This window comes from Pistacia vera, unplaced genomic scaffold (assembly GCF_008641045.1).
Source record: "Pistacia vera cultivar Batoury unplaced genomic scaffold, PisVer_v2 Contig100, whole genome shotgun sequence".
Taxonomy (NCBI): Eukaryota; Viridiplantae; Streptophyta; class Magnoliopsida; order Sapindales; family Anacardiaceae; genus Pistacia; species Pistacia vera.
Window position 1 is genome coordinate 1 of NW_022195028.1, and position 12,580 is coordinate 12,580.

General features: G+C 35.4%; 1 protein-coding gene across 1 annotated transcript; it reads left to right on the forward strand.

The window, feature by feature from the left end:
- The first annotated feature begins 1,226 nt into the window (after positions 1–1,226).
- Positions 1,227–4,887, forward strand: LOC116124109 (LRR repeats and ubiquitin-like domain-containing protein At2g30105). The gene is made up of 10 exons (XM_031409843.1): positions 1,227–1,251; positions 1,652–1,746; positions 2,100–2,591; positions 3,159–3,269; positions 3,378–3,478; positions 3,726–3,863; positions 4,019–4,067; positions 4,228–4,293; positions 4,569–4,688; positions 4,777–4,887. The coding sequence occupies exons 1-10, from the start codon at positions 1,227–1,229 to the stop codon at positions 4,885–4,887; spliced, it is 1,308 nt and encodes a 435-aa protein (XP_031265703.1).
- The last annotated feature ends 7,693 nt before the right edge of the window (positions 4,888–12,580 follow it).

Below are 12,580 nucleotides of genomic sequence, written 5' to 3' on the forward strand. Positions count from 1 at the left end.
TTTTGCTTATAAGCACTTTACTTATAAGCTAGTTTGACCAAGTATATTACCACATTATCCTTATTTAATTTTAAAATTATATAGTATGTCATTGTTTAATGTAGTATCTTTTTTAATAATTTTATAATAAAATGTATTTATAAGCCACATTTTACCAAACACGTCAATTACTTATCAGTCACTTATAAGTACTTTAACCAAACACGTAATTACTTAAAATTTCAAATGCTTATAAGTTAATTTTAGCTTATAAGCAATGGTTGCTTATAAGCTAATTTTCATAAGCTTAGACAAACGCCCCCCTAATCTATTGTGACTTTAGATTTACTGATCATACAATAGCTCCAATGGTTATCCTATTAACAATGGAAGAAGGACTCGAACTTAAGACTTCTTGAATAATATAGACAATAATCATTGTCGAATGATAACTAAATTGTTATGATTGATTTGAAAAATGTGATAAAATAACAAGAGAAATTATATTTCTAATATAATGGGTCATAAAGTTAGACCAAAAAAAAAAAAAAAAATGGATAAAATAGTAATTTTATATGAATTTTGTGTAATTTTTGTTTAATTGTATGACTTAGTTATATGATTCAGTTATGAGCAAAACATTATTAGAGTTAATTATTTATTTCTTAAAAATCATTTGACACTTATTAATTATAATACGTGTTAGATTTTACTTCTATCCAATCATATCTAAAATACATACGTATTTGTTTTAATATTCTCAAAATCCAATCCTATTCAATTCAATTCAAAATATTTAGATTTTTTTAACCTCTTAGATTTGTTAAGTTGACTAAACACCTCCAACAGTCAAAGTTTATAAATTGACAAAAACACTCTATCGACCTACATAATGCCGACAGCTGGCCACCACCGTTAGAAAGGGATCGAAATTTGTCAAAATGGCTCACGACCAGCTGTTTGTGGTCGATCGTGTGTCGATCTGGCCTTTTTCAGCTAGATTCACCACCGACAAAAAAACCCCACCGACCCATATAATGTCGACAGCCAATCACCACTGTTAGAAGTTGTCAGAATCTGCCGGAATGGCTCACGACTGGCTAGATGTGGCTAGTCATGCACCGATCTGGCATTTTTCAACCAGATTCATCATGGATCTGGTCGAAAAAAGCTAGATCGACACACTACCGGCCACGTCCTGCTGAGCGTGCGCCATTTCAGAGATTTTCGGCCACCGTCTGACGGTAATGACCTACTGTTGGCATTTAATAGGTGAGTAGGGGTATTTTTATTAATTTTAAAACTTTTATTATAAAGGTGTTTATCTAAATTAATAAATATAGGGGATTAAAAAATACTCAAATATTTCCAGCAAATATTTTCCAAAAGTTTGCCAAAACACAATTTCAAAATCATATCATCCTAAAAACAACTCAATTCAACTTAAAAAAAAAAAAANAAGTTCACTACACAGTCGATACCAATAACTATATCGCATGATTCAACAGTTCAACGCTTGAAGACCATTCTTCTACCTCTCACTAGTATTTTCCCTCCTGGCCAGAAACTCATCTTTAAAGGTTCCATTTGGTTTAAATATCAGAACCCATTTTTCAAAATTGAATCTTGACTTCTTGGTGATCACCTTTTTGTCTTGTTTTTGTGTTGAAAGGCCAACTTTTGGAGAACGATAAGTCTTTGAGAGAATCTGGGGTCAACAATGGAGCCAAGATCATGCTTGTGGGCACTAGAGGTTTTTTCCGATGGGTAAATTTTTCATTTTTATTTTGTAAATTTAAACTACGTTATTAATGCATGAAATAGACTTAAAAAGGGAGCAATTTCAGCTTCTTGCTTGTTTACATTGTTTAAGATTCTTTATTTTCTTTTTTTTCCTGTGACGAGATTAGTTAATTTTTAATCAAAGGTTCTTCATTTTTGCAGAAGATGATTAAAGATTGTAACTGTTAGAAACGTTGATAAAATTTCTTTTTGTTAAACAATATGGAGATACATCATACATGTACTCTTGAAAAGAAAGGTTTTTTATGTGGAAAAACATGGTGTTTATAGGATTTAAATGTCTTTAGATTATTTGACTGAGGAGTTTATATGAACAGGATGGTCCAACGATAGGAGGGGCTCCAAACCGAATTGCTTCAATGAGAGGAAGGGCTCCAGGCCGATTTGCTTCAACAAGAGGAGGGGCTGCAAGCCGATTTGCTTCAACTATTGGAGGGGCTCCAAGCCGATTTGCTTCAACGATTGGAGGGACTCCAAGCCGATTTGCTTCAACGATTGGAGGGGCTCCAAGCCGATTTGCTTCAACGATTGGAGGGGCTCCAAGCCCAATTGCTTCAACGATTGGAGGGGCTCCAAGCCGATTTGCTTCAACGATTGGAGGGAATCCAAGCCAAATTGCTTCAACGATAAGAGGGGCTCCAAGCCGATTTGCTTCAACGATAGGAGGCGCTCCAAGCCGATTTGCTTCAACGATAGGAGGCGTTCCAAGCCGATTTGCTTCAACGAAGAAGAATATCAAAGTTGAAAAGAGCCGTACTGAACGGTGGAAGGCTACCAATATTGTAGCATTGGCCGAATGCAACTTGAAGGTACAAAAGTAATAACTCTTCCAAATGATTTCAAACAAAATTTACCTAAGTTGATTGTGGATCCTAATCATATCTTACTGTGATTGAGATATTGTATCAAAAAAACTTGATACTTAGCTTAGCGGTTTGTCTGACTGTCTGATGATACAAATTAGTCAGATCTTCGAATGTCATAGATGTTCACCAATTGAATGTCAATTTTGTAAGACCTGTCTGCAGATATTTGAAAAACTAGAGGAGCTGCTTTTCACTGTAATGTGAGTGTGGCTTTCCCCTTTGATGTGAATACCATTAACAGAAGTAATTTGCTGCAGAGTTAGTTTTCTTTAAATGGAGGACATAGATTATTAATGAGGAAGGTTTTGAGGTTGGTAGAATCAGTGTCAATTTATTTACTTTTAGGAGCTAAGAGTTCTGTGTTGCCTAATATGTAGAAGAAAACAAATTGAACTGAGAGGTGTAGAACTTCATTATTATCAGATATAAACATGTAAACCGAAGAGTTTTTATTCTTTTAGATGTATTCACAAGGTATATGTTTGATAACTTTATTGTATCTCTTGATAGGACATTCCTGATGAAGTTTGGCCTTGTGCACCTTTTATAAGAATCCTTGATGTCAGCCACAATTCCATTCAACATGTACCTGACCGGATTGATTGTCTTACTGGATTGAGGGTATAAGAACCATTTTGTTCCGAACTTTGGTGTTTTTACTTCAGCTATTTGAATGACCTCCCTCTAAAAGATCATGAATGTAATCCTTCAATCTCAATTCTTTGGTAGAAATTGTATCTTAATGGAAATGCTTTATCGGATGAATCCATTAGCTGGCAACGACTCACTAGTCTGAAGCTTCTACAAGTTCTATTTTTAAGCCGAAACTGGTTAGTTGTTTATGTATTCCCCAGTGTTACTGCTTGTTTTACTAAATCATGATTCTCTCTTTTTTTATGTTACTAAATTTCGTATAAGTGCATACTAATTCTATAGAGTTCTTTAATCATTGTTCTTGAAAGTCACCTGAGGTGTGAAATGTGGGATACTTTCTTTATCTCTATAGTGTTATACGCCCGGAACCGTAGCTTCACTGTGTACGTATGCATAATATGATGAATTACATCTTTTCTGCAGTTTGAACACTCTGCCTTCCACACTGGGTCTTTTGACTTCTCTGCAGCAGCTACATGTTGCAAACAACCTCTTAACTGCCCTCCCAATTGAAATAGGATATCTGACTGAGCTTGAAATTTTGAAAGTCAACAATAATAGGTAATATATAGATAAATTGATGCAATTATTTTGTAGGAAATCTTTTGTTGGCATTAGAGCGCAAAAAGAATAAGACTGCCCCTATGTATGCTTCTTCCTGTCTATGTTGTATACATAATTTTGTGATTCTTGATTGGCTTGTTTATCTTCCTCAGGATTAGTTCCATTCCTTCAAGTATAGGCAACTGTACTTCTCTTGTCGAGGTACAACAATTTGTGTTCATCCTTTTTTCTTTTTAGTTGAATGAAAATCTATCTAATGTGGCGTAAATTACTTGGTTATTGACTGCAAACTAGAAGAATAATTTCCATCCATATAACATGAATTTGATATTTCATTTGACCTGATCTTCATATGGTGCAGGTAGATCTTTCATCAAATCATCTGTCTGAGTTGCCAGATGAATTTTGCAGTTTGCACAAATTGAAGGTCCCTACTTTCTTCTTAGTTACATGTTTCTTTCTTTCTACTCTCTTTCATCTGATTGCTATATCAGGGTTTTAGGTAGTTTGTAAATGAATTCCCGCCTCATCTTGGTCAAATTTTTTCACTAAATTAAAATAGAACTGAAGACATTATTATTGGAGGACAGTCAAATTCTTGCATCAAGAGGTTCACCAATTCTTGTGCACTAGCTGTATATTCTTGAGGGGGCATGAGATTTGCCATCAAGAACTGTGGCTAATTTTTTATCTTGGATACAGGCTTTGTATCTCAGTAACAATGCTATGAAAAGCCTTCCAAATTCGTTTTTCATGATGTGCACCCAGCTCTCAATTTTGGATCATCATCATACAGAAATCACTATGGACACCCTCTGGCAGGTTTTGTATATTATTTATTAGAATTATCAAGTGGCCCAATTTGCTCCCCATTTACTGCAACAGATACTAAAGTATTCTTCTACAACAGTGTGACGGATGGGAAGATTTTGAGGAGCGCCGTCGTGCAAAGCGCCGGAAGCGAAATGATTTCGGAGTTATTAATTCTGCTGAATCTGATGAAGATGCTGATAAAAATTAAGTGATCTGTTTTCGGTTAGAGACCTTGTCTATTTTTTCCTAAATTAAAAAAAAAAAAATAAAACTGAGACATTATTATTGGAGGAGACAGTGCCTTATTATGGAGAACAGCAAATTCTGTATAATCCAGGTCACCATTCTTTTTGCTGTTTGTCCTATAGGGGCATAGATTAGCCATCAAGAACTGTGGCTATTTTTTATCTTGTAATTTATACAATGTTTCTATTACTGTACAGGCTTTTGGCTAATCAGTAACAATTGCTATGAAAGCCTTCCACTTCGTTATGCAGGATGTGAGCCATCTATCACTTTGGATCTTCAATAATATAGAAATCACTAGGGTAACCCTCTTGTAGTTTGTGTATATTACTTCTTAGAATTATCAGTGGCCCATTTATATTCCCAATTTTACTGTAACAGACTCTAAACTAGTCCTCTTCTCAATATTAAGGATGGGAAGATTTTTGACGGCGCTGTTGTGTAGAGGTCAGAGGCAAAGGAGAGAAAGTAACACCTCATTCTATATATATATTATTCCCTCTTTGGTTTGTTTTATACGAAGGACTTTTCTTTGTTGGGGATGAAAACGAAAGAAAATGGAAACTATTTGGTTTTCAGCAGCAGGGGCAACAAAATCTGGAGTTTTAACGCAAAAAGCTTATGTGGCAGGGTTATACTAGAATTAAGAGAATTTTTGGGGGTTGTTGTGAAACTCACAAAAAAATTGTTTAATATAAATCTAGTCGGGAAAAGAAGTGTTGGCCGAAAGGTTAGAGTGAGAGAGAAATGGAGTAAAAATGGGGCGTGAGAAAATTTGAAGCAGATCACTTGCGATCTGAGGCTCGGTCACTCATGCATGGGGGTTGACGACAATTTCTTAGTGTTCTTTTCCTTCTTATAAAGGGTTGAGATTGATCTTGGTTCCTTGGTGTAGTGTGGAGAAAAGTGTTTGGACTTTGAGTGTGAGATCATTTGAGCTGAATTTTTGTAGTGATCACAGAAAACTTATTTTCTTAATTCAGATCTATGCCTTGCATTTAATTGTAGTTTTCGCACTGTTTGTGTTTTTATGGATTTGACTAATGTGAAGCTTGCCTAATTTATTTGTCTTTTGCATGTTTTTTGGATGTTTCTAGAGTGGTTGGTTTTGGTTCTTAAATGGAATGAATTTTCTTGCTAATTGACACTTGCATGCATTTGTTGGTTTATTAAATTGTGATGTTGCCTAATACCTTTAATTGCATGCACTTGGCTGAATACATTTTGGGAGATGCGTGAGTTTAGTTTTTGATTTAAGGTTTAGTTGGTTGAATACACTTGCCTGCTCTCGGCGGCATGTCTTTGAGAAAATTGTTTAAATGCCGTTTTAAATGCTCGGAATTTAAGGTGCACCTTGGGTGGAAGTGTGCGCCGTATTTGAATATATTTTTATAGGAGATGAAATATGAGTCCGTGGAAGTCAACGGAAAGTACGTCTCATTTATGATTGTACGACATTCCTTGTGTACTTTCCTTGGGGTAATGTGCAGACAGTGAATAGTATGAAAGTGATACTACACAAGAGTGGTGTCCGGACTTGCCTTGTGATGGGTTGTTGACGAAATTTCTAGATCTAGGCTAAACCGTTAGTTTTTTTTTACATATTAAAAATTGTTGGTTTCACCCCTGTTGTTATTTTGAATTTATGTCTATATGCATGATTTATAAGCACATATGTAATATTTCTTGACTTACATGTACTTGAGATTAATGCATGAGATTGTTGTGGTTCCTAACACCCACCCTACAAAGTACCCATCCTCCAGTTTAAACAGCTCTAGCCCATCAGCATGCAGGATTTGTTGGGTATTGAGATATTCGTTCTTCAGGCTCGGCTTAGGCGTTGAGTTTGTCCGCCAAGTTGAGATGGTTGTTTCTTCAGCTCTGCTCGAGCGATGATAGATCTTGCCAGGTATTGAGAATGTTTTCTCCCACTCTTGCCTGTATGTGGGACCGCCCCCCAGGTATTAGTTTTTTCCCCAAGGTATGGTTGTGGTGGCGAACCTGCAGTAATTAGTTTTTGGTTCGGAGCGGATATTAGGTTATATTTTCAAATTACCGCCTACATTTTTTCGTATTAGTTTATAGTTTTAAGTAACAGTATAAGAATCAGCTTTCAGTTTTAGAATGTTCACAATCAATTCAGTTTTCTGTATTAGAACATTATGGATAATTTCATAGTATTGAACATCGATGTTTGAGCCATGATTTATGGAAACACTTGTTTTCAGAACATAAGCCTCAACAGCTATACTTTAATTCTCATAAAAGAGTTTTTTAGCATTTAGTGATAAGTTAGGATTACCAAAAATTATTGTTTTTTTAGTTTAAAATGATCAATTATCAGTACTTAGAACAATTAGAAACGAGTTTATGCATGCTACTGACTGATTATTTGCTTTCCATAACATGTGTTCATAGATCATGTTTTCAAAATTTCATAAGACGTATTGCAAACCATAAATACTTGTTGAAGAATGTTTTGCAACCTCCTTTTTTTCCCCATTCAACTGAGTATTTTAGCTCACACCCTTTCAAAAAATGTTTTCCATCACCCCTCACCCCCCACAAAAGGTTTACAGGGAGTATCGAGCCAACGCAGTGAGTCACCCCTCAAGGTGTATTGTTGTCTGTAATAGTCTATGTTTTTGCTGTAATTACACAAGACATTGCTACTGTTTCTCGATTTTTCATGTTAATGCTTTATGGTTTCAAACTTCCCTAAATTTGTTGTATGTCTTATTCATACTTGTATTTTTAATTACCTTTTTCGATACGGATTACATTATCTATATATCAGAAAACAAGGATTTCGGTTTTCACATTTTCCCACTATGACAAACTTCGGTCACCAGTCTTGCTGGGAGCGCCGCGATCATGGGATGAGGAGAGGTCGTGATGGGTCCTGGGTCAGGAAATTTTTAATTCTGTTGAATTTGAGAATTGGCTGATATTATATTGATTGATCCGTTTTCTGTGATACAGATGCAAATTATTAACATATTATAGACAGGGAAGTCTGGCTTTTTACATTAGACAAAAGGAACTTATTCTTGTCAACCTTTGATTGATATTGGAATACTTATAACACAGATGGGCAATTTGTATGCTTTGGTATAGTTTTCCTCCCTCGAAACATTCTCGTTGGTAAATAATGAAGATCCCGTGTGGAAAACTTACTACCAGGTACTCTCGTTTTGAGCAACCTACATCACATAGGAGGTAGTTAGAGCCATGGGTTTAAAAATCTTAAATTTCTTGGATCAAATTTGCTTGATGAACTTCTTGTATTTCAGGCAACTATAATAGGGACCGATATTTATTATTTGCCCACAAATACATATCAGACAGATATTGGAACTCAACTTTCGGGTAAGCTCACCAACACCTTTTTCAACCCTATCCTTTTGTCTGTCATCTCTCACCAAGTGGCCAAATTTTGTCGACTAACATTCATTAACCTGATCATCATACCCCTACAGATGCTGATTCTTGCATTTTAACATCCCAAACTCTCTTCTTAAGTTCAACCATCACTGTTTTCTAGTTTTATCACGTTCCCCAAACTGCCCCTTGATGCTTTCTCATATTGTGTCCTTGCTGTCTCCTGAAGCCATAATCGCCCGGAAACACAAGTCTATATTGCGCGATCTGCATGGGGATGTGAGACAACTCTTGGAGCCTTAGCTTCTTCTTCTTCATAGAGCCTGATCTGATTCAGCGTGGATTGGGTCCCAGCTGTGGTGGTTGCTTCTCTTCCTCTACATCTTGCCAAGCCTGGCCTCGCAGGAATGCTTTCATTTTGACAGCCCATATGATGGTACTCTCTCCATTGAAAACAGGAGAAAATAGAGGCTTGTGCGTTGTGCCATGAAGACAGTTCTTTGTTGAGTTGACAGTGGGTTTTTACGTGAAAGGAGTTGTAGAATGTAGATTGAGAGATGATTTTGCACGGCCCTTTTGATCGTAAGAAGAGCTCTGATACCAATTGTTGGTTTTGCTGGAGAATGCAAGGGAAAAACTGATGCAAGAGAGACGAAATTGGCTGCAATAACTTAAAACTTTCATTAAAAAAAGACAATTTTTTATACAAAGGTTGTCCACTGTTTTCACCTATGCGTGGATAATTTTACAAGCGTAAATCTCAACCATACAATCAAAACTAATACAAGTACAACTTTAATATAACCCTTAATAACGGCTAATTCACCTAAACATATCACAAATCATATCACAAATCTAGCAAAACAGCAGCTCCATCCAACTGCTTCTTGTACAGCAGATTTTTCAAACTTGGGCCCAAATGTTGCAACTTCACCAGTCTGAAATCTTCTTCATTTCAGCAAATATCACCAACTTCACAAGAATAATATTTGACTCCACTTCACTGCTATGTGACTAGTCATAACCAGATGGCTGATTCTAGATTTGTATGGATTTTTCTCCCTTGAACATTCTGTTGGAAGTAATGAAACCTTTGAATTACTACCAGGGTACACTCCTTTTGACCCAACTACATCACATAGGAGTAAGATATTGGGTAAAATCTTAAAATTTCCGATAAATTTGCTTCGGATTTCTGTTTTTCAGCCAATTGTAACAGGACCGATTTATATTTCCAAAATACATATCCAAGAACACGATATCTCAGCCTAACGAAAATACCCATAATCTAGTGCTAATTAACACCGCCAAATTTTGTATAAAAACTATAGTTACTCTCACCTCAGAGAACACTCGCGGCAAACAAAAAAAAAAACTATTGAACACTACTAAATTGTTTAGCGCCTGAATTGGCTTTCTAATACACACAACAATAGTGTTTATAACAGAAATCGAAAAGCTTTTCACGGAAGAAACAGAGAGCAAGATGGAAGAAAGCAACATTAATATCACAGTGAAGTTCATCACAGAAATCGATACCAATAACTGCATCGCATGACTCAACAGTTCAACGCTTGAAGAGCATTCTTGTACCTCCACTAGTTCCACCCTGTTGACCAGAACTCATCTTTAAAGTTCCATTTCGTTGAAATATCAAAACCCATGTTTCAAAATTGAATCTTGAATTCTTGGTGATCACCTTTTTGTCTTGTTTTTTGTGTTGAAAGGCCGACTTTTGGAGAACGAGAAGTCTTTGAGAGAATCTGAGATCAACAATGGAGCCAGATCATGCTTGTGGGCACTAAAGTAAAATTTTCATTTTTATTTTGTCAATTTAAAACTAAAATGTTATTAACGTGTAAAGATTTAAAGAAATAAGTTAAAAAGGGAGCGATTTCAGCTTCTTTCTTGTTTACATTGTTCAAGATTCTTTTTTTTCCTGTGACGAGATTAGTTATTTTTAGTCAAAGGTTTTTTCATTTTTGTGGTAGGTTATTAAAGATTGTTAGAAGCTTAGATAATTTCCTTATTGTTAAACAATATGGAGATACATGTACTCTTGAAAAGAAATGTTTTTTTATGTGGAAAAAGCATGGTGGGTTACAGGATTTCAGAGCTGATAAGGGCCGTATTTATTGTGGAAGTATACCAAGTGTATAGATTTTGGCCGCGAAAACCTAAGGTATAAAAGTAATATCTCTTCCAAGTTATTTTAAATAATTTTTACCTAAATTGATTGTGGATCCTAATCATATCTTATTGTGATTGAGATATTGATCAGAAAAACTTGATACTTTGCTTAACGTTTGTCTAATTGTCCTGTGTATGGAATCCATTGTCTAATGATACAAATTAGTCAGTCTATGAATGTCATAGATTTCATTGCTTGAATGTCAATTTTGTAAGAGCTGTCCGCAGATATTTGAAAAATAAAGGAGCTGCTTTACACTGTAACTGAGTGTTGTTTTTTCCTTAAATGGAGAATATTATAATTAATAAGGAAGGTTTTGAGGTTGGTAGAATCATGTGTCAGTTTATATACTTTTGAGGAGCTTAGAGCTCTGTGTTGCCTAAATGTAGAAGTAAACAAATTAAAATGTGAGTGTGAATTTCATTATTATCAGAAATAAACACAAAAAAGCAAAGAGTTTTCAAGTTTCTTCTCTTAGATGTATTCGCAGGTATATTGTTATAACTTTATTGTATCTTATAGACATTCCTGAAAAAGTTTGGCGTTGTGCACCTTTTATAGAACCCTTATATCGGCTACAATTCCATTCAACAAGTACCTCACCGGATTGATTTGTTTTATTGAATTGAGGTATGAAACCATTCTATTCCAAACTTTGGTGACATCAGCTATTTGAATGACCTCCCTCTAAAAGATCATGAAAGTAAATCCTTCAATCTCAATTCTTTGGTAGAATTGTATCTTTCGGGAAAGATTTGTCGATGAATCCATTAGCTGGCGAGGACTCACAAGTCTGAAGCTTCTACAAGTTCTATGTTTAGCCCTAAACTGGTTTAGTTTTTTTGTTCATTTATGTAATATGTCTTGTAGAGTTTTTGTCTTCTGCTTTCCTGTGCAAAACACATATTATTCTTTGAGCTATCTACTGCTTGTTTGCCTTTTCATTGAAGCCTTCTATTTTGAATATATCAATTAGACATTAATCATAGTAAGCGCTCTTCTTTAAAGCACAAGTAAAAAAGTTTGTTTGTAAATGTGGTTTGGTTATGGAGTTGTGGAGTTGTTTTTTCTAACTGTTTTACCTGAAGTAACAGATAAAAAGAGAAAGGAAAGGATGAACTAATGGGGAGGGAAAATTTATAATCAAACTTGGAGCCTAATGCTAGTCTCTGCCCTCCTCAATATGCAAATGTTATCAGCCTCTGTTCCATTTGAGCTAATTCAAATTCTATAATGAACTTATTGTACATGTATATAATTTGTTAAGACTTTACAAAATCATGATCTGTCTTTGTTATTTTACTAAATTTCATATAAGTGCATACTACTTCTATAGAGTTCTTCAACATTGTTCTTGAAAGTCACCTAGGTGTGAAATGTGGGATATTCTTTATCCCTAAGGCTATACGCCTGGAACCTAGCCTTCACCGTGTATGGTGGCATAATTGGCTGTTGCAGATTTTTTACCTATCGTGAATTACATCTTTTCTTTCTGCAGTTTGAACACTTGCCCTCCGACGCTGGGTCTTTTGACTTCTCTGCAGGCTGATGTTGGACACAACAACTTAACTGCCCTCCCAATTGAATAGAAATCTGACTGAGCTTGAAGATTTGGATGTCAACAATATTGGTAATATATAGTAAATAGATGCGATTATTTTTGTAGGAAATCTTTTGTGCAAACATAATGACTGCCCGTATGTATGCTTTCCTGTCTATGCTATACATAATTTTGTGATTCTTAATCGGCTTGTTTATCTTGCTCAGGATTAGTTCCATTCCTGCAAGTATAGGCAACTGTACGTGTCTTATCAAGGTAAAATTCTTGGCGTTTGTCTCTCCTCTTTTTTAATTTTAATTGATGAAAATCTGTCTAATGCGATGTAAATTACTTGGCGCTGCAAACTAGAGGGATAATTTCCTATCCTATAACTGAAATTTGATATTTCTTTGACCTGATCTTCATGGTGGAGGTGAATCTTTCATCAAATTACCTGTCTAGTTTGCCAGATGAATTCTGCAGTTCGCATAACTTGAAGGTCTCTACTTTCTTCTTACTTACATATTAGTTTCTTTCTAC